Genomic DNA, 27740 nt, shown 5'->3' on the forward strand with positions numbered 1-27740 from the left:
CTGTACTAGCATGTTGTTTTAAATAACCCAGGCACTTCAACAAAAACCTTTATTTTGTGAAAAAAAACAGTGATCAAAATTAGAGAACACTTTCAGATCCCTCCCAGTTATTAGTGTTAATCTGCACCTGGTGATAACTGACTTCATTGTTGGACACACCCTGTTTATCTGCAGCTCTCCTGGTTACTTTGCAAGATGTCAGCTGCTCTAAAGTGAAACCCTGAGACAGCAGATTGTCCAGTGTTTTTGAAGGCCAAAGGGACGACCCTCTCAGCCTCAGAGAGAGGTTGGGCATTCACAGTCTGTGATTTCAAGAAAATTGAAACTTTACAAGGACACAGATTAATTTAAGTCCCTCAAAAAGGCCGGTCATCCACGTAAAACGAGTGCACGAGAGGACAGGATTATGAGAAGACTCTCAATGGGGAATCAGTTCAACACTGCAGCTGGAGTCGCTCGCCAGTTCAGTGCTGAACAGGTAAGGATCTGTCTCGGCACACAGTGTCTCATCATTTAAGACTTTTTGGACTGAAAGCCCACTCAGAAGCAACCAAACCTCTCATCAGCAGAAAGAATAAAAAGGCTAGACTTGTCTTTGTTGAGGAGCATGTTGTGTGGACAGAGGAGAACTGGTCCAGAGTGACTTCAGTGATGCAAGTACGTTCAGTTTATTTGGGTCTGATGGAAACATTATGTTCGGCGTACAACTGGGGAGAGACTGAACCCAAAGTGTGTAAAGAAGTCAGTTAAATTTGGAGGAGGAAGTGTCATGGTTTGGGGATGATTTCTGCAGCCGGAGTTGGGCCTCTGTTACATCTACATGACAGGGTGAATGCAAATGTTTATGTGAACCTCTTTCTGCAACATTTAATACTTTCACTGCAACTGTTTCCCAATCAGCTGCAATTTTAATGCAAGACAATGCCCCCTGTCACACTGCAGAACAGGTGAAGCAGTTCCTTGAAGCTGAAAATATTGAAGCAATGAAATGGCCAGTCCAGATTCCAGATCTAACCCCATAGAGAAAAATCCTTGGGAACAAAGGAATGGCTAAGAAACCCACTACAGTTACTGAACTGAAGAAGAGACTGAAGAAGAATGGACGCAGATCAAAGCAGAGCAGTGTGAGAAACTAGCGATGTCCTGTGGGCACAGATGTGCTGAAGTCATTCAAAGCTGTGGCCTCTACACTTCCTGTTGATCTTTGAATCCTATAGCCCGAAGAAAAAAATGTTGAAATTTCCGCCCAAAAAATAAAGGTTTTTGTTGAAGTGCCTTTGTTATTTAAAAAAAAAAACATGTCAGTACAGCAGTGGTATAGCCACAGTGGATATTCTATCAAATTCTGAACAATAAAAAAAATTCAAAATAAATAAAGTATTTATAATTTATTCTCTAATTTTGATCCGCAGTGTATATGTACCTTGTGTTTAGAGTACATGACAAACTTAAAACTCAGTTGGAAGTAAACATGAATGCGTTCACAGGGTGGGTTAGTGGCACCCTTCAGCCTCTTGTGGATGAGTTAGTATTACAACAAACCGATGATACTGACAAAGGAATATCACTTGTTTTCACGGATGGAAAACGTAGTTGTTTCAGCGATTAAATCCTTTTTAAGAAATTTAGAAAGATTATTTTGGCAAAACCTTCTTTCTCAGCTGGTGTTGAGTCATAAAAAATTGGATCGGACATAGAAAATGTATAACCAGCTTTTTTTTCTCACTTGCCTCTCAGGGCTTCTGCACAGAACAGACATGGCATGCAAATGCACAAAGAAAACATCCGAGAGCACAAAACTACCACACAGGATGCCAAAGTGGGCTGAAAGTAATGAGAAGAATTGTGGGCAAAGTCAGCATTTCTAGAGGAAATGGAGGTGAGCCACTTGCAGCACTTCTGATGCAAGACAAAGCTGCCTGAGTAAGTGGTGTATGCTCAGCTAGGGGTAAGGAAGAGGAGGAGAAGCATGTGGGTTGGTCTCCGAGTTTGTCTCTGTGCATGTTGACCCAGCTACTTATGTAGAGAATGTGTGCACAGGTGCAATCCCACAAATTACCTGACAGATAGACAGTGCTAAGGTTTTTTAAAGGCTCCAAAGTCCCATTCTCTACTACTCTGAGCTGGTTGGACTTCAAACTCAATTTCTGGAGGTTTGTAAGTCCTTGAAATACATCAGGCTGCAGGTGATCCAGCTTGTTTCCATCCAAGTTGAGTTCTGTTAGTTTTGAAAGTCGGGCAAAGAGCTGACGGGGTAAACTATCCAGGCTGTTGTTCTTCAGCAGAAGCTTGCGGAGGATGTTGAGGGTATAGAAGGTGTTGAACGGGATGTCATGGAGCTGATTGAAGCTCAACTTGAGCTCTTTAAGGCGGGTCAGCCCTACAAAGGCACCAGGAGACAGCTCTGAGATACAGTTATTGTCCAGCTCCAGTGTATTAAGATTTGTTAGATTCATGAAAAGGTTTGTAGGAAGGTTACCTATGCAGTTTGCACCTAGTTTTAACTCTTTTAAACTGATAAGGTCTCTGAACTGGTCCAGGTGTAGAGAGGTGAGATGATTGCGAGAGAGTTTCAGCGAATATACTCTCACCAAACCATGAAAAACTGAGGGATGTAGAGACTTGATGTGGTTGTCATTTAAGTGTATGTTCTTGAGGACCCTCGTCTTGTGGAAAATGCCTTTGGGAAGGTGCTTCAGAGCGTTGCACTCTAAGTACAGGTTCTGTAGGGACTTGAGCTTGTTGAACAGAGCAGGGTGGAGCTCCAGGATGCGGTTGTCCGACAGTTGTAACTCGCTGAGTCTGGACAACGAATCAAATACCCCAACTGGTATGGCAGAGATCTGATTGCTGTCCAGCTGCAACTCTTGCAGATTGGTCAAGTTATTGAATACACCCAGAGAAAGAGAAGTCAGTCTGTTCTTGTACAAATCGAGTGAGATAAGGCTGATCAAATCTTGGAAGACTTTTGAGGGAAGAGAATCTATGAGGTTGAGACTGAGGTCCAGCTCACTCAGCATGGTCAGTCCTTTCAGTGATCCCTCAGACAGAGTGGTCAGCTTGTTGTTGCTCAAGTCTAGATGAACCAGCAGGCCCAGTGATGAGAAGCAATCCTCTGGAAGGCTGATGATGCTGTTCATCTGTAAATACAGGTACCTGAGTCTGTTTACATCCCTCAGTGCCTCAGCTGGAACAGTGACCAGCATGTTACCACTCAGGTCAAGCTTTTGGAGACCCGCTGCTCCTCTGAAGCTGGCCTCACCCACACTTTTGATTCTGTTTCTAGACAGAACAAGTTTCTCCAGCGCAGTGTTCTTAAACACACCTCCCTCTATCTTTGTTATGTTATTATGGCTAAGGTGGAGGTCAGCGAGGGCGAAGGCTCCTTCCAGTCCACCGACCTGTAACATTTGAATCTGGTTAAAGTTCACATACAGCATCTTCAGGTTAGCTAATCCGCGGAGGAATCCGATAGGTAGATATTGGATCTGGTTCTCACTCAGGTCCAGTAAGGTGAGAGCAGGGCAGTTTAGGAACTGACCAGGGTATAGCAACCTCAGGTCATTGTTGCGTAGGAAGAGCTTAGACAGCTTCGTCATATTGGGCCAAACTGGGTTGAGGGATAGGAAGACATTCAGCTGATTCTCAGTCAGGTCCAGGACCTACAGAATATCCAGGAAGGAGAGAAGACTTGTGAGTTATGTATAATTATTTAGCAATACCAAAAAAAAACATAATATTATAAGTTTCTGATAATACATCAAAGTGTCTTCGAAGCTAAAGTGAGCATTAAAGTGTAATTCTGGCGCAAAATCATCCCATTGTCTTTTTCTGCAGTTACATACATCGAATAAGCCATAGAGAGTTTTTCCATGTACGAACTATTAACGGAGACTCGCTAACAGCGGAATGTAGCTAACACTCATAAGCTCTGGGCAGTACAGTGAAGCATTAAAACATATTTTTTAACCACTAATACTGCTCAAAATAACACCAAACTTCTGCAGTAGCATGAGAAGAGTAACTACACATTAAATGAAGCACCAATGGGTTCCTTTCTTTTGGATTGACTTTAGTAATCTACTTGAATGGACTTTACTACAAGAAGAGTTGGTACCGGGGCCAATAGATAAGTCTTTAAAATACTCTTAATAAACTCGGAGTTCACTAACTTTGTTGTTTGTGTTTTGTTTTATGTGTGAGGACTCTTCTCATGCTGCTGCAGAGGTTTGGTGTTATTTTGAGCAGTATTAGTGGTTTAAAAAGACGTTTTAATGCTTCACAGTGATGCCCCAAGCTAATCACTGTTAGCCACGTCCGGCTGTTAGCGACTGTTAGTGACTCTCCCAGATTTCTCCGTTAATAGTTGTTACACGAAAAAAACTGTCTCTATGGCTTATTTGATGTATGTAAGTGCTGAAAAAGACCATGGGATGATTTTGCACCAGAATCACACTTTAACAATAGAGATTAGCCTACGGGAAGGAAAAAAACAGAATGGTTGTTTTTGCACCTTTAATCTGGTCAAAACTACTAACCGGCTGCTGCCCATGGCTTCATATTCAACTTACACGTATGAAAGTAGTGTTGGTCTTTGTACTCTGGGCAAGAAAAGGTTTGACTGTGAAGCTCTTCATTGATGTTTTTTAAGGTCACTTGAGGGCCAGAGACCTCCAAAACAGGTGAAAAGACAGCGTTACGTGTTATTGCTTTATAGAGTTAAGGTGTTAGCAAACTATTGCCTATCCAGCATGGGTAAATATTCATTTAGAGTTGTGTTTCTGTCAGTTTGGTGAATGAAAGTCCAATATTTACTCTCTTCACCAGAAATATCTGGTTCTTTAGCTGCTTCATGTTAGCTAGTCCCTAACTTTCTCTGCCAACACTTCTTCTTAATATGGTGATCTGATCCAGGTGCACAACTGCAGTGTAGACATTTCATGGTGTACATTCCAAGCACTGCTACGTGTAGCTACACACTAACATCAGGGAAACCTGTAATCTTGGTTGCCAGTGATGTTAAATTTTTGATCACTTTCCTGCTAAAACATCTCTGGTTGTGTAGTTTTTGGTTTAGAAGCCTTTATTGGTGTTTTTTCACTGTAGAAAGTGCTTCTATTCTCTGTTAAAGTCAGTCCTTGGCAAGAATTACAGAGGGTACAATGATGGAGAGAAAAGAGAGGGAAGAAGAAAGAGCACAGCTGTAGAAGACTTGGAAACGCTGACCATTCAGAGTAGACTTTGGAACAAAGGCACTATGAAACAAATAACGTTTTTTTGTTCATGAAAGCATGTAAATATGTTCCAAATAAAGAGTATTAACCTGAAAATGAGTATAATAGAGCCCCTTTAAACTTTAATTCATCACTGTCTTGCTGCAGGATATTACCAGTAGACAAACAATTGAGGGCATAGACAATTTTACCCTGGGACTTTCCTGCTGCAGGAGGCAACAGTGCTGCATATTTTCATAAGCATCACATATAAAGTGCAGTTTCCAGCCTGCTGTATATTTCATACCTGCAGCTTCTCCAGCCCACGCCTGGGTATTTCCTGTATCTCATTGTATGAGACATACAGCTGCTCTGTGCCCTCTGGCAGCTCAGGGATCTGGTCCAGTCCTTTCTCCTGACACGCAATGTTGGTCAGGTTGTGGAGACATTTGCAGGTTGGGGGACAGATGTGAGACGCCCACACCAAGAGGCTCAGGGAGGCCAGAGCCAAGGCTGCCAGCATGGTTGGCTGCAGCTAAAAACAAACATGGAGGATCAGCCTGTGAATGTTCTCATTCGTCCAGGTCATAGTTATCCTCAAAGCAATTTCAGTCAAAAACAACTTGCCTACTTGACTGAAATTGCTTTGAGGAAACATGGAGGATGGGAGTGGTGAAACAGTACAATATTCTACCTTTACAAATTATTTTATAAATCACAAAAATTATTCATTGTAAGTTATTTATTAAAAATGTTAACGTTTGCTTTGGTTTTGGAGAACAATATCTGAAAGAGTTTAAATAATCTCGGCATCAGAGTTAAAACATGAAATTTCACATTACATTTTTTTCTATATAAAATATGCGTATTCGTACAAATATTTCAATTTCGTACAAATATTTTAATCATCATTTTGCAAGTTTTGTTTTTTGAGCCATTATAATGGGCTGACTAATTAAGGCTTAAATTTAGTTGGATAAAAAGACAAATCAACCTTTATTGCTGAAGGAAATGCAAACCTTTTTAGAATACATTGATTGAAGATAGTTAGTTGTTCTTTTTTGTAGGCCTATTGTACAATTTTCCAAGTGCAATGCTTTTGAAGACATTCGTTATTTACAGGAAATAGTATAAATTACAATTCAAATAGCTTCAAGATATTTTCTTCTAGGTTTTGTCAAAAGTGTTAAAGGTATGTGCAATAGCCATTAATTAATTCTTGTGTTAAATCATTTAAAAGTGTTACTCTTTTTAAACCATTGTATTTGATTTTAAATCAAAACTTACCACTGAAGTGAAGGCAGTGCCTGAAGTTGTTTTGTTGCAGAGTCGTTTTGCTAAAAGCTGACTTTACAGACCGTCTTTGTACTTGACTGTACAGGAAGCTGTGGAAGATGCACTTATTTTTTTGCAGAGGAAGATGTGGTTATGAAATGTCTTTTCTTAGAACCACGACAAAATTCTGTCAATTCAATGTGGTAAATGCATGGCACAGTGTCTGTCATGCATAAAGACGGAGACTAAAAACTCCCCACTGCACACTGACAAACCACATCATAAGGTCTATCGATAAATATTCTTTCAGAACGATCAAGAATCAATAAGGAATGGGCTTAAAATAACACAGTGACCTGTTTTAAAAAGAATACTTTGATAATACAGAATTTGGGAAGACAAAGCTCACGTGGAAAGAAAAAATACGGAAAAGATTGTAGATATGAAGTCTCATGATATAAAGCTGAATCTCGTTTTGAATTTTGACTAATTATCCCAAAACATTGATATCACCATATACAACATACATTTTAACAGATCATGAGTATTTAATATTTGTATTTGATTTTCCCCCCATGTTTTTCCACATTAAATGTCACAAATGTGCAGAAATACGGGGCTAGTAAACAGTAGAAAGCAGCTTGAAGGCCAGCAAAAATGTCACAGTGGTTACTAGAACCTGCATGTACGGAACCTAAGCTGATTTTGTTCTGCTTAATGATGCTGCTATAGGCCTAGTCTGCCGGGGGATAAATCTTTTCCAGATAGTCTGAGCTTCTCTCCTCTCTCTCTGTATCATTCATGTCTCATCAATGCATGTTACTAATTTAACTTCTTCCCCGGAGTTGTTTGTGCTTTGTCGTCTCGTAGGTCTCTGCTGATCGTGGTGGTGCCTGCTGCCGTGGCCCTGCATGACGCTTCCTGCTGCTATTATTACTATTGCTCATAAATACTATCATTAGTCTTATAAATTATAACATTTGTAGCCATAAAAATATCATCAGTGGTATGTCTCACCTTATCATAGCTGTTGTTGCCACTGCTCATCATTGATCATGTTTGCCACCATAATTATTATCATTTTCATATTCTATCACCTTAGCTGTGCTTGTTTCTACTATTCTGCTGTATTAACTGCCATAACATTTAAGTCATATTCACATTACTATAGATATTATTATAGTTACTGGAAGTGTGTCTGTCTTTGTCTCTCTCTGTCCATCTGTCCGTCTTTTCTCTCTTTCTCTGTCCTTTTCTTCCTCCCCAACCGGTGCAGACAGATGTCCGTCCTCCACAGAGCTGGGTCTGTCCCACGTTCCTACCTGTTATAGGGAAGGTTTTTAACGCCACTGTGTACTCAATGGGGAAATTCCTGTCTTTGTAAATCATAAATAAGTCATAGAGTGTGGTCTATACCTACTCTGTATGAATTGAATTCTTTATATTGAATTGTATTAATGAAAATTTCATGTGACAAATAAATGATTGACTTAATGATTGATTGATTGAGTGATTGATTGATTGATTCATTCATTAGTTCATTCATTGATTCATTGATAAATTGATATCTCAGTGCCTCTTTCAAACTCAGTGCATACTAATTTGGAACGCTATCTGAGTTACTTAGGCACACGGACTAAGGACATAAAATACATAACTACATAACTTCATCTATTTTGTTGTTCTTTTCCTAGCCAACATGGGCTTCCATACGTGGTTGTTGTTGGTGAGTTTGTCGGTTCCTCACTTCTACAAAGGGCTGTTTGAGGGTCAATTACTGGCTTTAGGGTTGGAGTTAAAATTAGGCGAAGGTGGGGTTAGGTGTGTAGTCGGGATGGTTACGCTCAAGAGCAAGGGAATACATCCTGTCAATATGAAGGTCCTCACAAGTATTACAGTACACAAATATGTGTTTGTTTTTGTGTTGATGTCTTTGGGGTCATCATGAATCACTGGCTGGATCTATCGCTGCTGTACTCAGATGAGCACAAATCAGTAGTTGTTGCACGCACGCACGCACACACAGGCACACACACACACACACACACACACACACACACACACACACACACACACACACACACACACACACACACACACACACACACACACACACACACACACACACACACACACACACACTAAAAGTAAATGTAAAAAGCAACAGAAACAGACTCCACCTCCCTTCCCTTCCTGTTCCATAGCCCATTAGATGTATTGACAATTCCACATCCAGTGTTTTTTCCCTCTAATTGGTTTATACACAGCTGACCGGACAGTGATGCTAATCATGCTGGTGTACCCTGTAACACAGTGTTCAGAACAGGCTATACAATCCATGGAAATATGGACTGCTGCTCTGGTTGTTCTTTCCACCATCGATCCTTTCACCATTTCAGCAGCAGCACTCTGCTCTACTGCTAAACCTCTTTCTTTCTCTGCCTCTGTCCTCCGAGGAATGACAGTGAATCTGCTCATCTGTTGCTCACCTGCTTGTTCCAGTATCAGCCTCTCAGACTGCGGGGGTTCAGGTCACTGAAAGTCTCATTCATAACCAGGAAGTAGGGGTACGAGGGAAGGATGAGGCCCTGGGTTCGCTCCAACAGGTCCAGATCAGTCCAGGTAAGACTTATGATTTTTATTTAGTCATGACTGTGAGTACCGCACTTGCATGTATTGTTTTAGTTTTTTTCATACTCAAATCAGAATTTTTAGTTAACAAAATACAATAGATTATGTTTTCTTGTCATTGCACAGCTACTGTACAACTCAATTTCATCATACTGGGCTTTTATTTATACAATAAAAGCCCAGTATAAAAAGATTGAAAAGAACAAAAACTCAATCAACCATTAAATCTCATATTACCAGCAAGATCAGTGAATAAAATAAATAAGTAGTAGAAATAGAAATAGTAGAAAAATATCATTACATTACATTATATTGCGCACTTCAGCAGACAAACAGAGTACCACAGAGCAGTTCATTAGATTCTGAATAACTTTGACTCATAAATACACATGTTCTTAAATGCTAAAGAAGTTTATGTGTTTCCACATTTTTTTCTGCCTCTGACCTTCCATGAATGTTCAGTATATCTTGCCTCCTTAATCTTAGCTGATGTTGTCTCAATTGAGTGATCACTTGGTACTTCTACTGCTCTGCACAATGGGAATGTGCCTCAGTTTAAGAACTATCTTAAGAAAGGCAAAACCATTCTTGCAACCACTTTCAAAGCAGGGTATAGCTGCTGAACTCATCCATTGCCAAATTTGGCTGGGGAGTGGTCTAGAAGTGAAAAGTGGCCGAGGTACATCTAAGCTTATAGAAACTGGAGGTTCTCTAAATGAGCCATGTTTAGAGAACCTACTTTCTCATTGCTGGAGTTGGATATGTTGAGAGCGCCATGGATGAGTACGGAGGTGCCCCTAGATTATGAGAGGCTTGTTGAGGCAGTGAAGCCATAACTGGAAGGTGTGAAACACCTGGAGCAAATATGCTCCCAGGCATAGAAGATACAGCTGCTGACAGGTGCTCATGTTGATCCTTTTGAAGTTGCTGTCAGCAGTCTAATTGTTTGTTAGAGCCTTGCATACTCGTTGAGCTTCTTCCTGTACACACTACCCTTCTAAAGCTTGGTTATCAAGCCGTTTACATTCTGCGTCCAAGTGTTCTTCTTCCATCAGCATGTGCTGTAGCTTACCTACCCAATATAGCTAGGTGAATTTTAATAGAGGTTTGGAGCTGGGAGATGTCTCAATGATGTTTTATATGTATGGGATCTAGGATCTATGTTCTGCTTCTGAGGATAATTAGGGACTTGGAGCTTAGTTGTGGGTAGAAGTGGTGGCTGGACCGGCTGAAGGATTTGGCTAGGGACATACTGAACTTCGTAATCAACCAGGTGTTGAGGGAGGGATTTAGTCATCTGGCCAGAAGGACCATGAAGTGAGGTCTGGTAGGTGAAAGATATGGGGTGTGTCCTGGTCGAAGAATCACTGGAGACAGTACAATTCAGGCTCTTAAATTTCTATCCATACCACATTCCACTATTGTCTTGTCATCACTGTGACATTCTTTCTCCAGGTAAGTTATGCATGAACAACATAGGAGTAGGTAAGTATGTGGAGAAAAAAAAAGGAAAAAGGTCCACACATGCTTCTTGCATACCTTCTTTCTAAAGAGGAATCTCTTCCTCAAGCTCCACTTCCTGTATGATGTCTTTCACTTGTGGCAGCAGCGTAAAGTGAAACTTTATTTTCATGGTTTGGAGTGCAGGTAACAGGAGAAAAACACAAATGCAGATAGGTGAGTAGACACTAGAGATAATTCAATGATTTCATGTAAAGGGATTACATTCTTGCGTACAAAGGGCAGACAGGAAACAGCAGGACAGGTCACAGGCAAACAGGTAACAGAACTCCATCTGTAGCAGCTCACCATCTGTTGAGATCGACCATGCTCTTCTCTCTCCACCTCATGAGAAGTGTGAGGACAGGTGAGCCAGCTAAGGAGTAGCACACATGAGAAGTGGCAGAAAGGTTTGACTATTTGGTTCTAGAGTTTGGTTTCCTTGGTTTTATGAATTCCCCTTGACTCTGACATTTAAAAACTTTACTGGCCATATAATGCATGTGTAGGATTTTATTTTCGTCAGTCAATATGACGCTAGAATTAGTTGTGCTATACGCAGAATGTATGGTTCATATGTTGTCATCCAGAATTTATAAACGGCATTGTCCATATTAGAGCATCTTTTACATAAAATGCTCATCTTAAGTTTATGTTACTAACTCCACATGCAGGTCAGATATCAGCTTCAGCTTCTAGAGATCAGGTATTGAGCAGGTATAGACCTTTTCAATGGAATTCCATTGCCAGGCAACAGCCTTGGTCCTTGTTAACTTCCTGTCAGCTGATGTCATTCCCATTCACTGCAACAATCAAACATGGACACATTTAGAATGTTTATGTTTACAACTTTGAAAAGGTCAATACAAATAGAATAGATTTCTATGTCCCTCATATTGCAGGCTGAAGATGGAGGGCAGGAACTGCTAACCATTCAGTCCAGGGCTGCTGTTTGGATATGTGAATATGACAGTATATACAGCATGCTCTGACATTATATATTTGACAGTGATGATTACATATATGTGTTTTTAAATTCAGGGAAGGGATGGTGTTAATAATTATAATAATAACAATGATAATAATAATAGTAATAATGCTACTACTAGTACTACTACTACTACTACTACTACTAAAAATAATAATAATAATAAGGCCTACTTTTTGAATAATATTTTAGTCCCACTCCATTTAAAAAGAACCTACAGTAGAGCTAGGGGTCATCCCGATGTTCCCCAGTCGCATTAACCTATGCCTTCACTGATTTAATTCAATATTTTGTTAGGGTTAGGGGTTAAGGTTAGGGTCTTGGTAGGGGGGTACGGTTAGGGTCTACATAAGCCTATTTGCCGGGGGCTTTGGCACTGATTGTGGAAAAAATAACAGACCGGGGAACATAGAACCCTTTCTGTGACAAGCAGGGAATATAGGACCCTTTAAAAAAAAAATACAAAGCAAGGAACATAGGACTCGGGGATCATAGGTACGCTCCCGAGCTGAAGAGTCTCAAGCTACCATGAGTATGCATAGACAGGAGTGTGACCATGAGGCGTGGAGGGCGAGGCTAGGTGCAACATTTCTCAATGAGGGAGTAAGGGTAGATGTGCTTCCAGCTCTATCTGAGTTTTTTTTTTTTTTTTTTTTACTTTTCATGTGGGGAATCTACGTTAAACAAAATATTAAGAGTAGCAGAGTCGTTTTTAAATACTTTAACACGTGTCTGGAGGGGACTTTAAACTGACAAAATTTTCTCTTGGAATTTTTTTAGCCACCAGGAGGCGATAATGATATATTGGGGAAACTAATTGGACTTGAGCTGTTTTCCTGGGTGTAAAATGAAGGAGATTTTGTCTAGAAAATAAAATACACGCTCTATTGTTGTTTATGTGTATATGAAGCGGTCGAAAAATAAGTCATCGTTCGTTAACTGTGACTTCTATTCACAAAAAAGGGTTAGTTACGGTTTGTGAAACTCGCAGGACAGATTTAATGAGGAGTACGTGAACGCAACATAAAAGAGAGGGGGGTGCGTGTGTGTGCGCATGCGCAGCCCTGCCTTTGATTACCGCTGACGTCCCTGCCTCCCTCTTTCTCTTGTCACTGTGTTTTTATGGAAAGGAGATACCGTTTTCTTTCGTCTTATTCGCAGAAAAACAAACATTACGTTTTCGGGGACACAAATCTTCGTGTTCCGTTCACCCGGGTGACTTTCCAACCACCACAACAGCCGTTGGAACTAAACCGAATGAGAGGCGCTTAGGGCGGACTGGACTGGGAGGAAGAACCGGAGACTGACTGGGAGGCTGCACATCCGCCGCTTTCTTTAAATTCAACCGCAGTTTGCCATTGATTCGCTTCCCGAGGCTCCGTACATCTCTCGGTGTCTTGAGATGTGGTCTCGGGCGGTTCCTGGTTCTGTTTCAGTGACTGTTTCTCCGTGGGAGCCGCCGCTTTGACGGTTGTCCCCCAGAAAAATCATATTAGCTAACAGGAAAACAGAAACTCCCCCTTTTTTCTCAACTCGACCCGCGGTGGTCGCACAGAGCCCATCGGCTGTTTCCCCCTTTTAACCCTCATCACTTGCCTATATGGTCGAGTTTTCTCTCCTTCCTCACCGCAAGACCAATGCAGCTGAAAGGGAACCGATGACCACCGGGATTGTTTTGTTAACGAGCCAGCCGATATTCACCGAGATGGTACGATAGCGTCTGGGAAGGATTGGGGGAAAGTGAGAAGCTAAGTGGGGGGGTCAGTCTGGGCTGTTTTTTTACTTCAGTTGAGGCTGGGTTGGTACCAACAACACCAGACAGACGCGATGTGGATGTAGTTTGTTATTTTACGCATCAATTTAAGCTGGACCACTGTCTTGGTGATCTGTGCTGCCTTCAAGGACTGTGACAATGAGGATTGTATGAGAAGTGAGCCCGTTTTCTCTGGTGTGACTGACAACCAGGGTATTCCGGGGTGTTTTTTTTAACCCGGTGTGAACACAGACCTGCAGCCCACTTCTTTATTTTGTCTTGGACGACGAAGCGCACTCAGGGACGAACATGTCTTTACGCACGGCACTGCCAGGGACCGATCGGAACCCGGACCATGTAAGTAGATCATTAAAACCACAGGGCGTCTATTTGTCACCTTCAGCAGCAAGAAGAGGTTACCATTAGGTATCACTGCGCTTTTCGAGGACATTATTATTATAATAATAACCCTCTCAACCCTCAGGCCCTGAGATTAGTCTACCATGTGCAAAAGGGCAGCTGCAATCAAGCAAGGCGACACAGACGCGCTAATCTCCCCTAGCCCATTTGGGACGGGTTGCAATTGGACACAGGATGAAGATGGGGAATATGGGGGGGTGTGTAGGTGCCTTGGACTGGGCGCAGAGTCGTGTGTGTCACATTGATTACACATGCATACAAAATGTACAAATTGAATCAATGCATTTCCTAAAAATAATCTTCCTAGACTCTCACCTCCACCCCCTTCACCACCGGTGTCTTCTGTGCGCATGTTTGTCTTTCCCCAGCTGATCAATAATTGATGCATATGATGCAAGGCCACCCAGCCCTCTCCACACCCAGCATGCCCTGCACCCACCCCTTTTCTCTGCCACTCCATCCCTCCTCCATCACCCTACTTCCAGCTCTTCACCTTGTCTGTCCCTCTCCACCCAGTCGGGTCTGTCCAGTTTCCCCCTTAATGAAAGGCAGCTCTGTGGGCAGCTCAGCTATGTAAAATCTGCTGTGTCAGGCTAGCCTGGTTTGTCCTGCTGATGTTTTGCTGTGTCTGTGGCAGCGTCTGGGTCAGGGGAGACAGGACTTCAAGTTGAATTGTTTTTTTGAAGCATCTTATAGGATTATTTTGTAATGATTTCTTTTAAGAATGGGAGCCTCTCTTTAATATCACCTCATCGCATGTTGACATCAGTAATGCCGCTGCTGCTGCTACTGCACAGAGAATCACCACCTTTTATCTCAAGGGCACCTGTCTTACACCAACCTTGCAGCCTGAGGTATCACTCACTCCTTTTGGATTTCATGCTCTTGCAAAGAGATCCCTTTGCAGCACCAGCTGACAAAATGCAGAATATATCCAGCCTATTTTTAAAAGGGTATTTAAAGGATATATTGTCATTATTCCGATCCCTGTATGTGCTGTGTGATTTAAATGACCACCAGTAGTGCTGATTCACAGTTAGCTGGTTTCCTGGGCTTTCACATTGACTCTTTACCAAAGCGACGCCAAGTGCGTTGTATTAATAGCATATTTTGGGTGGGACACTCAAACCTAAACACTGACATAAATGAAATAGTCTCCTGTCTTGGCTTTAGGCTGTAATGTAACTTCCCATACGTAAAGATTAGGTTCCTCTGCTCAGGGGCATCTGTATGCATTTCAGGCCGTGGCTGTACCCATGGGAGAGATACTGTCTCCTTCCTTTACTAACCCGCTGAGTGATTTCAACCGTGCTCCTGACTCATTGCAGATTGTTACAGTTAGGTGTTTATTGCCTGTAGCCCTTGCCAGCACCCAGAAACAAGTATCGAGGTGGCAGAATCCAGGAGGTACCTTGATCTTTTCATGTGAACCTGTTGTGGATGGTTTGGAAAGTTTAGGACAGGCCACACCCAGATGTAGGACTCCAGTGATGCTGCATTTAGAAAGAGCCTTTTATTCATATAATAATCAAAGTAAAGCAGCTCAGCCATGACAACAGGTAACTCCCTTTCCAATTATTTAATCTTTAGATTCTGAGCAGGCTCTTTTGGCCACATGATGTGTAGTTGTTTCTGGGAGATGGCTCTCAACTCCTGTTCCGTAACCTCTGGAGTGATGAAACAGTTTCGCCTGAACAAAGCAGAGCAGACAATCAATAATTGTGCCATTAAATGCATGATGCATTAATTGCAGTTCCATATTTGTCAAAAGTTTTCTTGTGGTTGAGTGTTGGTATTGAAGATGACAGAACAAGGGAATCCACCATCAGATACTGATATCGAATATCGGCCCATACTTAGTCAGATCGCTGAGTCAGTTATCGGACACAATGCGGCCGATCTATTCAATTTAATTCAGTGTCTTTAAATTAAATACATTGTGTACTTACATTTTAACCATTTTTTTTGCTGCATTCTAAAGGTTTACACTTGTAATTCCTGTTGAGAATTTTTGAGATCGAAAGCAAACTTGTTATAACAGGTAAGATTATTTTTTCTTTAGCGGAAAGAGTTCTTAATTGTTTGTGATCGCTGGAGCATCATAAATATCATGGTTGTTTTGTTAAAATGCTAGGTGGCTAACTTCAGACTTCTGGTTTCCCTTTTTGAATGACGTATACAGACTACCGCCGCCTGCAGGTATGGCAAGTTATTTCCTGTCACGCAGGTCCAGAACGTACGTGTAGTTGGTCTTTGTCTGTAGGCTTTGCTGTATATTCAAGTGCAACTGTTTTGGGCAAGACACAGGCCACGTGAGGCGACACAAATGTCGACCTTCATCACTACTGGTTCTTTGATATCGGGTGCGTCTGGGTCTTTACACATAAAAGAATGAGCCTAGTCACTTCCACAAAGTGAGGCATACATTTGTAGGAATAATCGGTTCTGTCGTCTTCACTTCTTTCCTTCCTCAAACCTATTGAGCTATCACATCAGTCCCACTGCTGTGAACTGAGTAGTTTTGTTTCTCCTCAGAACAGAGCTGGTCATGTGGTTAATATGCTGCATTGTGACCAAGCAGAGGAGGACTCTTTAATAAAGGCAGTGCAGGGCAAAACTATTTGCCTGTGAGCTGGACGGCAGAATGATTGCTGTGCTTGCTCAGTCACAAGCCACTCTTGTTGGCAACCTCACCATGGCAACAACAGGGGGTCCTCCTGTCCCCCCTCCCTTTCTCTGAACTATTCTGCTTTCTGGCCTTTCAACTTCTTGCAAGTTTAAGGCTGTGTGGCATTTGAATCATGGCTCGTGTTCATGTTGCTGTGTGCGCTATGCATTTATTGGAAGCTATGATGTAATTCAGATGCTCATTTTTGGGCATACAGTATAGTAGCATGTCTGTGCATGTACACACTTGTATTTTGCATGTAACACAGATGTACAGGAGTTTCATAAAAACCTCCTGCAGAACTGAGACCATCATAAACACATCGTTAAACAACTCAACCCGAGATCTTTATCCTCCTGTGGCTTTGTCATCTTCTAAGATCATTAACACCATGTTATAATTCAATCACAGCACTCACAACATGACAGCCAGAGCTTTCACACCAGGATCCACAATTTGCATGTTCGTACGCTCTGTTCCCTCCATTGCTTCTCTTGTGTTATTTAGGCTTTCTCCTCTCACTTCACTTTTCTTCCTTGTCGTGTCACCCCTCTTTGCTTCTGGCTCCATCAAGTCCTGTGGATTCAAAGTCACACAAATCAGACATAAAGGCAGACCTCCCATTACCCTCCTGTCCAGGCAACATCCAAGTCCTCCATCCTTCAAAATAAAAATATTCCAGTTGATCTTTGTACTCTTCACACATTACGTTAAGTCCTGTAATTGTACTTTCATGACAGAAACCTATTATGGAGGCTTTCCAGACAACATTGATCAGAAAATTGACATTTAATGTACCAAACCTGCAGAATAATTATCCTCATCACAAGAAACCCAACACCATTGTTGCTGTTGTTCTTATTTACCTTAAATGACAGGACCACATGCTTTTCTATTAGTTGAGAAAGTGTTTTGTCCTATTGGCTAATGAAAACGTAAACTGAATTACATGGCAGTCATGTTTAACCAGGCTGTTTGCTCCTTTTCACCTTGCAAGAAGAAACAATACAAGTTAATGTCTCAAATTGAACCTTCCTGACTCAGTTAACATCTGTCCAGCTACCAAACATATCTGTATGTGGGATCTGGAGGCACCATATATGTTTTGATTGTGTCTGTATCCGTGTTCATCCTCCTCTAGTTTCTTCATTTCCAAACACACACCACATTACCTAGCCTGCTTAACCTGCATCTTATAGGCCTGCAAGTGTTTTCATTTACACCTTAGTTCTCTGTTTCTTCTTCTTGTTATGCTGGTTAATGGCCAGAGATCATCCAGCTCAGTGTCATGGCAATGTGGGCATTGTGTTCAGATGAATTGTGTTGGCCTGTGTCCGATTGTGCGTCATCCAGCAGATTTTGGCCAATCTCCAATACTGCATTTCTTGGGGACTTCCAGCAGGGATAGCATCTGGACATCTGAATTGCATCTGAACACAATGCCCACATACATACCCCTCGTTAAAATGGGTAAAATATTGTTTCTATGTGAGGACATTTAGCGGGGCTGGGTATGGGTATGTGATACCTTTTTTAAGGTATCGACCAAAATAACTGGTACCAAGTACCCAAACTCTTCCAGTCGAACCATATCTGCATTCAATTATTTTCGTAGCCAGATCTAGAAAAAAATTCAGAATCACCAGAAAACTTTCTATATTGTTATATATTTTGTTATTGCAATATGAAATTACCTATATCGGGAGAGAAGATTTTAGCCATTTGACATGTTGCCCAGACCTAATATCTGTGCTGTTGATTGCTGTACTGTGGGAATAGACAAACTGTTTAGCTTTGGGCTTGTCCTGAGCTTTTATCTGTGTGTTAGAGGGCGAGAGAGAAAATTAAGTCATATAGTAGGTGTGGTTGAGTGCTTGTGTGTACATGTAGTGCACACAAGAACAGCAGTTTTTTAAGAACTGCTGTTCTTAAAAAAAACAGCAGTTCTTTCTGTGTGCCACCGCAGGGCAAAGCAGAGCTTTTGTGTTCCCCGGACAAGCCAAAGATTCATGAGCTCGCTGTCTTGACTTGTTACCCAAATGCTGGCAGCCACCCCTGATGGACCCATGATGGCATTTGCTTTACCTAGAAACACACCACACACATTGATAAACAGCTCCAGGCCATTAGTCATCTAGTTCACACAGGGCAACTGAACCATGCCTGATCGGTATAAAATTAGGCAAGTTGATATTTCATGACCTATATCGGCCATAACTCTTCGCTGACGTGTGCTCTGTTGTACACTCTCGGGCTTGACCCAATTGAAATGTATTTGGAGTTACGGGTGCAACGGTAGCCCAAAGGTCAGAGAAGTGGGTTACAGGGAAATTTACGGCTTAAATCCCTGGAGAGGTGATTGAGTTACCATCTGTTGAGCATTAACAGATACTACCACAGTGCCCATGAGCAAGCCGCTGTGATCCCACTAGCTCCGGTGATATTTGTCAGTGGCAAACTGCGGTAGCACCAGGCAGATTCAACCGCGAAAGTCTGAAAGTGTGAATGTAACGCAGGACAGTGCTGGGAGAAGAGCTTAAGAGATTTGGCAGACCTTCTTGTAAATGGTTTGCTCAAGCAGTGGCAGGTTTTTAAGGGACATTTCAGTATTTACCTTCCCTGTTCAGATTAGTATTAAATACCCTCTTACCTGCTCTCTCTGTTTTATTTCTACATTGCACTGTGGGTCCACTTTGTCTTCTTTTTCCTTGGATTGGATGTATGTATGAGGTATGAGTTTCTGTAGGTGACTTTTTTTCCTTCATGCATGCCGTTCAAGTAACACGTTTTTTTTTGTTTTTTTTAGCCTAATATGTATTAGTACTGTTTGTATATGTATAAATATAAAAACTAGTTACTTCGCTACTTTTTTTATGGCAGTTTTTTTTTCAAGCCTAAATTATACAGTATAGGTCAGACAGGAAATGGGGTGGGGGGCATGCAGCAAAGGGCTGCAGGTAGGAGTCAAACCCGCGGCCGCTGCCTCGAGGACCTTCAGCCTCTTTACATAGGGCAACTGCTCTAACCACTTAGCTACCGGCGGCCACGAGAGTGAATCTTTAATGTTTACTGTATGGCAGCCCCTAATTAAAGAAGGACTCACGCGTTGGACGTTGCGTGTGTTGCGAGTAATGCGCCGCCTTTCTTGTAATGTGTCTGTACATTGACTTTGTATGTAGTTGCGTCCATTGCATCCGGACTGAACGCAGCTTTAGAAATAAGTCCACTTATCGACTAGTACATCATAGTTTTGTAGATTAGATAAGAATACTAATTTGAAGGTGAATGAAGGTGCACTAAGCATGATGGGAGTATTGACAATGAAAAGCAACACCCTGATTTAGGAAAACAATTATAGTGCCAACAAAATTTTCAATTGAAAATCATGCAGATTCATCTCAAAATTGTATCTTTCCTTGTTTTAATTGCTGTGGATTGAACATTTTCTGCACAGCTATTATATAAAGTATCTTTAAGTGAGCCTATTCTGATTGTGTGAAGTTGACAACTGAACTGTGAACTCCTGTAAGTCCTTTAGCAGTCCAGTTTCTAACATTTCTGGTAAGCCAGCCAAATGTAATATTAATAATGAGGATTAGCTTTTTGAATGTTCGAAAGGAAGGAAATTTCAACATGTTGGCTAAACACTTATTAATTAAACTTAAACTAACTGCCATGGCTTTTTGTCAGCACAAATTGTTTTCCTGCCAGCTATTATGTAATTATTCAAGTCAGCGAGTGGTACTGAGCAGGTGGCGTTTTCTGGAGATCAGGCTACCGTGTGAAGAATGACACTGTTCACAGAGCCTCCACTGGCTGCCAAACACACACACACACATACACACACAGACCCCTGCAGACAAACATATTATCGCACACAGATACACACAATGACAAAAACGAACCGGCTGACGAGCATAAAGGACTCTCAGTGGCACACAGTCTGAGCACACAGTCGGCCTGTTGTGTTCATTGTGTAATGGGGCTCTTCTGCTGTCGGGCTCTCAGGTGTCAGCTTACGGCCCTCAGAGTCTCTCCTCAGGCCTGGGCTGCTGCGGTTTACCCATGCAGATACAATATCTGCTCTTCCTGTTCTCTTAAGTGTGTTTGTGTCTGTAGTGTGAGTGTCTTGTCAGCTCTGCAGCTTTATGGAGCTTGAATGAAGACATCTTAATTTTAACGTGATGTCCGGGATTTTTCACAAATCTTAAGTTGGACAACTTTAAACTCCACCCGTCTTTATCTCCATGCATCTTTATGTATTAATGCCGCCCACGTGTTTTGCATAAATAACAGAAAAGTTATTTATTTTCATTTTTAGTTCATTTACTTCACTTTAAGATGTACAGTATGTGATGAAGATGGTAGCATGTGACTGTGATCTGTGTGTGTGGTAATGTTCTTGTTAACCAGAGGAAATGTTGCACCCAAAACAGCTCTCACTGTTTCTGTCCATTAGCTGTGAGAGTCTTTTAATTATGGTTAGCAGAGACACGGAGTCTGTGATATGGTCATTTTCACAATACCAGTTTCCCATTTCAGTATTCATTGGGGGTTGAACAGGCGTTTTTGCTGTATCAGATGGGTAATAGCAGAGCGATGGTAGTACATTGTAGGTGCTGTAAAACTACTGTGTCATAATGACTTCCCCTCACAGTTACGTCTAAATAGTTTCCTGCAGCAGACAGACTTTAATCTTAATCAGCAAAACCGTCTTCTCCAACAATCTTGCTTCCCCTTCAAACCAAATAAAGGCACATTTTCAAACACTAGTTAAGTAGGGATGTCAAGTTCAAGGTTATCTTTACTAGGGTGCCACGGTTCTCAATATAACATTAAACTGTGCGGTATGCCCCTCCACAGAGTTTTTTTTTGGTTTTGCAATTAAATGTTATGTAATTTCAAATTTCCATTTGTATTTCTCTCTGAATTTGCTAAAGTCTAAGCTTTAGAGGAGCATGTGAACGCGTTCATGTGTTCACGTACTATTGAAGGGGAAAAGATTCCTTGCCATTAAATATCCGATTACTATGAGCAAGCTGGAGTAACTACAAGTTTGGACATTTTATTCTGGTGTTGAATACAGTGACAAGGTAATGAAAAGAGTCAACAGAACAATTACTGTTTGCGAGAGTTGCTTCACAGGAGGCACCAATGCAAATGGTAACAATGGTAACACTTCTAATGTGAGCGCACATTTGCGACGCCACCACCAACATTGCAGTCTGGAAGCTGCTCAGCTGAGCAGATAACACTGTCAGTACACTTGAATGTGTCTGAATGTACAAATAAAAATGCAAAATAAAGAAATAAATCTGGAATAAATAGCAATTTCTCTTCTTCTTACACACAAAATGTGTACCGAAACAGAACTAGACCGTAACCCAAGAACAGAGGTAGGTATTGAACTATTGGGCTAACTGTATTGTTGCATCCCAAATCTTTACTGTCCCACTAGGGGGCATTTGTTAAACAGCCACAATTCATACAGGCAGAATACATAGACAACAACAACAACAGCAAAAACCACGCTAAATCACAGAGGAGGCAGGAAAATGGATATTCAGAATCTTGTAAAAGAGTGCAAATGTCCAAAAAAGCAAGGGAAGTGCAAGGAATGCAGTCAGAGTGCTAATTGCTCTAAAGTAAATCAATAGCATAAGGAATGAAGGTGACATAGAACCTCTTGGTTCTTCTAACAGGGTGTCCTGGGGGCAAAAAGCTTTAATCCTCCAGGAGTGGATGATCCTGGCAGTCCAATATAGCATTAGCCCTGCCTAGGACCTGCCTGTTGTACATGTCGGGGAGCTTGGTCCGATTTTGATTTAAATAGAAAACCGTTGAGCTTTCAATTTCAATTATTGAAATCCAAAGCAGTATCGCTGATTCTCCAAGTCTTTTTTTTCTACCTGCCTACTAAAAACAAGACACAGACGACACAGCATAGCTTACTGTCCAGTAGCATGCAGCTTAAGACACAGTGCAACGGTAGTTTAACGGTAGCCTGCAGCAGCACTTTTCCAGACACTGTGGCCAACAGAACTGGAAAATCCTCCTGTTTCCCTGAAGTGTGGCAACATTTAGCCTTCCCTGTGAGTTATGTAAACAAACAATGGATGGTAGAGTGTGTGGGCTCCCACAGGACACTATGGTGCATTCAAGTGCACCACGTAAACTCTCTCACTCACTTTTATTGTAGCCGTTAGTGCTGCAGATTTTGGAGTTAGAGCAAAAGTCCAATTAAATCATAGATCTGAAGAATCATGACACCCCTATAATTGACTAATTACATCAAAACTAAATTCTTCATTTCAACCACCTAGTCAGAGGGTCTGCACTTAGCCTCATCTGTGAAGCCAAATAAACCATTACATTTCATTCAGCAGATATTACCAAACAGAACGGTTTTCACACACCCCTTGTCCAACCCCATGACTTGACTTTTCAGACGCATTGCTTTGGGCGTGAGGAAGAAAAATCATTCTTATCAGAGGTTGTGTAGACGTTGTCACTTTGGGTTAGACTGAAGTGTCAGGCTGGGCAGAAACAAAGCCTGAGAGCAGGGAGAATGTTGGAAGTTTGGAAGGTGCTGAACATTATGCAGTGAAATGAACTAGAGGATTATATTTAAAGTTTATGAATAAATGAAAACAGGTTTTTTGGGTAGAGAGACAATTTGGAGAAAGACAAAAAAAACAATAAAAGTAAAAAACTTCCACTAGTTAACACCATTGCCATGTGTCAGCAGTGACTAGTTGTCTGATTTAGGAGTAATCATCTTTGCATCTCTACATCTTTTTGGCCACCGTTCCTACCAGTAATAAAACTCAATAGCACGCTTCAGCGATAACAAGAAGTCTGAGAGAGAAAAGAAGACAAACAGTGGTACATGTTTTAAACAAACCAGTTAGTCAAACTTAGAGTTTGTGAAATAAAGGCAAAAACCCAAACTCTCCACAGCACCACATTTTACAGACAGACTTTCTGGTTCCTCTTTGACCTACTGTATGTTCCCATGGTTGCATGTGCACACAGTTTTCCTGTGCAGTGAGGCATTATTACTGACATTACGGGTGTGTTCACTTTGTTCTATGTGCCAAGCAAAGACTGGGATAAATAAGCTAAACTGTGGGCTTGTTCACAACCTGTCTTATCGTCTGAGGCTGTCTGAATGTATCTCGGCGCACACAGTGACACTGGCTTTATGGAACAGATCATTACAGAGAGAAGAATCAGTCTGTGCTGAGACGGAGAGAGAGCAACGAAGCTCTAGCCAAGGAGTGACTCAGCTCTTTAATCCGCTGCTGTTGATCCAAATAGAATAAATCTGACCCTTACTCAGCCTGGTCTGTTGATCACAGCCCTGCGGTGAATGATATGCTGAGTAATGTGGCAGATCTCCAGAGGCGAACAGAAAGCATCTCTGTGCATGCATATGCGTGCATATATGTGTGTGTATGTGTGTTCAGTTCCACACTGTCCAGACTGAAGAATCCAGTTACACTTTGCATACTTGAGTCAGATAATGCTAGACTGGAGGAGGAAGGCCTTCTTCAACCCACGATGTCGGTTAGTAGTCCTTTTTCACATTGTGTCATCCGGCTCCTGTCCAATAATATTTATTTGTTACTCACTTTGTTAGCCAGACAGAAGTTGAGGAAATCATGTTAGTTTTTTTTTTTTGTTAAATTCACTCAAAGATGTTCCACAACAATAATATCCATACCTCAATACTTTCAATACCATGTGTTTCAAAATGATATGATAACCACATTCAGTAATATTGGAAGTACCAAAGCTATTAAAAAAACAAACAGATACACAATCAGATTTTCAACCCAAGGCTGCAGCATTGAAACAACGAGGAAGAAGTGGTTTGTGTTCAGTGACTTTATCAGAACCACCAATGTGTGCAGGATGGAATAAAATGTATCCTATTTTGTCTGCCTTGGATTTTTTTCTTTTTGCCATGCTATCTAAAGAGGTAGGGCTTTTCCGAATACCATCTTTTGAACTTTGGATATTCGGTACTTATCAACAACGAATATTTGGATATTTGTTACATATCAGTGATCAGCAGCATGAACCTGGAAGGACTTGGCCAGCCAGCTCCGTGTGCAATGGCATAAACACTTTTTACTATCATTAAATGACCAGAAAACACCAGTCCGCTACAGTAAAACCACACAGACATACACCCGACTGCTCAATTATAAAACATGTCTCCGTTCAATGGAAACCACTCTCCTTTAACACGTGTTTTTGGGTTTAAAGATATAATCTGTACGACTTTCATCTAATTAATTGTCTGTTAAGTTACTATCTCTCAAAGAGTGAGTAAAACAATGATGATTGATCATGTGACCCACTAATGAAAGCACCTGTTGGCTCTTTTCCAAGTATTACAATCTGTGTGTCTGTGGAGACATTCCCCCTCTATACTCAAATACGCCGCCATGTTAGTGACGCTGCTGACAGCGGTCGGTGTGTTGGTGGAGCTCGTCACTGCGGTTATGTTGCGTTATGCACTAATCGGAAATCGGGAACTTCCAACTTCTGAATCAGGTTTGTAGTAAGGGCAGAAGTCTAATAGGAACTTGTGTGTGTATGGATTTAAGAGGGTAACATATAGGGGACAGACTGGAAGTAGAGAAGCAAATGTGTGTATATAAAATTTACAAAAGAGAAAAAATAAATAGTCAACACACATGGTGACCAAGAACGTGACAAGATGGAGTCTTGCTAGCCCCAATCACATCTTACTGCCAAAGAAGCAAGTTATAGCAAATATTACGGATTATGACTTTAATTAAAGGCATTAATTGTTTTAAGGATGTGTTATGTTTTGTTATATCCCTATACAAAAATTTAAAACTGAATACCTACCCACGATTATCCGATTAGTCAAATATTTGGGTCCAGACCTAGTTTTTTATACAAGCATTGTATCAAAGTTTAAAATTCTGGTATTGTAGTGTATTGACACTTAAATAAAAGACAAAGTCATCTGTAGTTTTAAATAGTATTTTGTATACTTGGTTTGCCTTCCATCCACAGGGTGATCAATGTCAGCTAAGTTTTGGAAAATTTAGGTGTATTAAATGATGAATTCAGCCCTAATAACTGCATTTAACATGCTGAGCAAAGGGACATCCATGATTTGCTGATGTCAGGAAAAAAGCTGACATGTTTTTACCTGAACAGAAGTGGAGTTTTTTTTAAATATAATAATAGAGCAAGTTTCCTGACCCGAGGGCACAGAAATCCTCTACAAAATCCATGATAACATTTCATAAATGCACACCTCAACAGTTTAACGGTGGAATCAAATAACAATGATTCTTAATAAATTGAATTTTTTTAATGTACCTTAATTGCTACAGGTACGGTATTTGGCACGTAAAACCGAAGGTTAAGACTGAACACAAGTGAGCCTGCCCTGGGGAAATATAACAGATCATGTGAGTGAGAGGAGCCTTACAGCCAAACTGGTCTGACTCACTGTCTAAGATTATTGGTAGGAAGCTGAAGAATGTCCGTCAGCTGCTGTGTTGCTGCAGTCGTCTGCAGATTTCCTCTAATTAAAAACAGAAGCAGCGTCAGTAGTTGAAGATTAAGAAACATTAGTGATGTTTTGTTCAATTATCGGCCTTTACATTGTTTAAGAGGTTGTGGATGGAGGTTCATGTTCATTCGGGACAGTGTAAAATCGTTTTGCTGTGTCATTTGCACTTCCTCTAAAAGAAAGCCAATTCTGTTAGCAACTTTTTGTCTCTAATTATTGTGAAATTGAGAGACCTTTCGATCAAGCGTGACCTTCTTCTATCCATCATGGGTTTTGCTCACACATTTCCCACCACTCTCTGCCATCTGTTTTCTCATAGTGCAGAAAGTGCTACAGAAAAGATATCCTCTGCAAACGATTATTTATACGATAAAAGAAAATCAATCACGATGGTTGTGGCATTTTGTTGCAGTGTCATTGCTGAAATGTTTGAGTAAGGTTTACTTAGTACAGTGGTATGTTGACTTTGTGATGTGGCCAGGGATCAAAACTAAAATAAACGGTGTTTGACAGAATTACAGTAGTGTTGAGACCTAAAGGTGGAAGAGAGCCGAGCCTTGGGCCCCAGAGACTCCCTCAGTCAGCCACTGACATGAGGTTTCTGTGCAACAATGCTGGACCAAGATGATTGTTGTGACTGTTTTGTGTTCTATTGAATGATTCATTTTAATACATATTCTGATATCTAGTATTTTTAGCGGTAAAAAGTAGTAAACATTACTCTAAACTTTAATAAACACTCATATATTATCTAGAAATCAAATGCTTTGTGTTTTGTGAAAAAGTTCAGATCACATGAACATTAAGAGCAAGCAGGACTTCAGCAGCTGATGGATCCTCGGCTCCAGAGTAACAGACAGCCTGTCTGTTACTGTCACTGAAATGTTTTTCTGGCAGCTCCCTCTTCCTTGTGGGGACTGCCAGGAAACACTCGCTGAGTGTTGCAGCACAACATGTGACACTTCTGCTGTCATTGCTGTGACATCTCTGTCTCCAAGACAGGAAGTGACGCAGGCCGAGTTCATGCAACGTCCTGCTGCTCATGACACTTGCTGTTGATGGGTGAGATGTGAGAAGTTCATACATGGAAGTTGAGTTGCAGAGAGTGAAAAGAAGGATCTGTAGTGTAAACTTTAAACCTTACTGTGGTGGCATGAGAGACATCTCACCGTGATGCCTGCTAGGGATGTTGGGATCGATTCTGCCTTTACCGGGGTTACATAACATCACGGTTTCATATCAGTAAGAATTGTAAAAGCTACAATATCTACGGTGACTTGATTCTGGCATTGTTATCCTGTGAAAACAAATATCGCCAGTCCCGTTTGTGTGGGCAGGGAAGTCTCCTCTCACGACTCACGTAACTTTGGTGTGCATTAGTTTGTTTTGTGTAAGAGTTGTCGTGTCTCTCACCTGAAGTGTTAAAGAAGAGCTGTAAAAATGTTAGAGGGAACTGACATTCCAGCCTTATATCTGCCAAAAAAAGTCCCTTAAATCAGCAGCATGGAGGCATTTTGGATATTTACTAAATGCAATGTGTGCCGTTTGACTATTAAGGGTCGAACACACAAAGTCAAGGTTATAAAAAAAAGTGAATTTAAATCTACTAAGCTGGACCAGAACAGTTGAACCTCGGCTGATGTAGTTCACAACGTGTCACTGTTAAGTTTCTGAATCTAGGGTAGATGTATAGGAGTTACCTGGATGTAACTCCTGGTTGAGATTCT

General features: G+C 41.2%; 2 protein-coding genes across 4 annotated transcripts in view; one reads left to right on the forward strand and one right to left on the reverse strand.

Annotated features, from left to right (window-relative positions):
* Window positions 1–1799: 1799 nt before the first annotated feature.
* On the reverse strand, window positions 1800–5736 carry LOC310946786 (uncharacterized protein; the record flags this gene model as incomplete). Its single annotated transcript, XM_083913338.1, has 2 exons — window positions 1800–3662; window positions 5521–5736. 2 exons carry the CDS (start codon window positions 5734–5736, stop codon window positions 1800–1802), a joined length of 2079 nt encoding a protein of 692 aa, XP_083769464.1.
* A 6955-nt stretch (window positions 5737–12691) lies between these two features.
* mark4b (MAP/microtubule affinity-regulating kinase 4b) overlaps window positions 12692–27740 on the forward strand; it is a 63342-nt gene continuing 48293 nt past the window's right edge. For all 3 annotated transcript variants that reach the window (XR_014593210.1, XM_083913908.1, XM_083913909.1), the window contains exon 1: window positions 12692–13717. Coding sequence is in view for 2 of the 3 variants with exons in the window: in XM_083913908.1 (XP_083770034.1) it covers window positions 13670–13717 (48 nt within the window). In the remaining variant the exon portion in view is untranslated. The remainder of the gene's footprint in view (window positions 13718–27740) is intronic.

This window comes from Echiichthys vipera (genome assembly GCF_963691815.1).
Source record: "Echiichthys vipera genome assembly, chromosome: 5".
NCBI lineage: Eukaryota > Metazoa > Chordata > Actinopteri > Perciformes > Trachinidae > Echiichthys > Echiichthys vipera.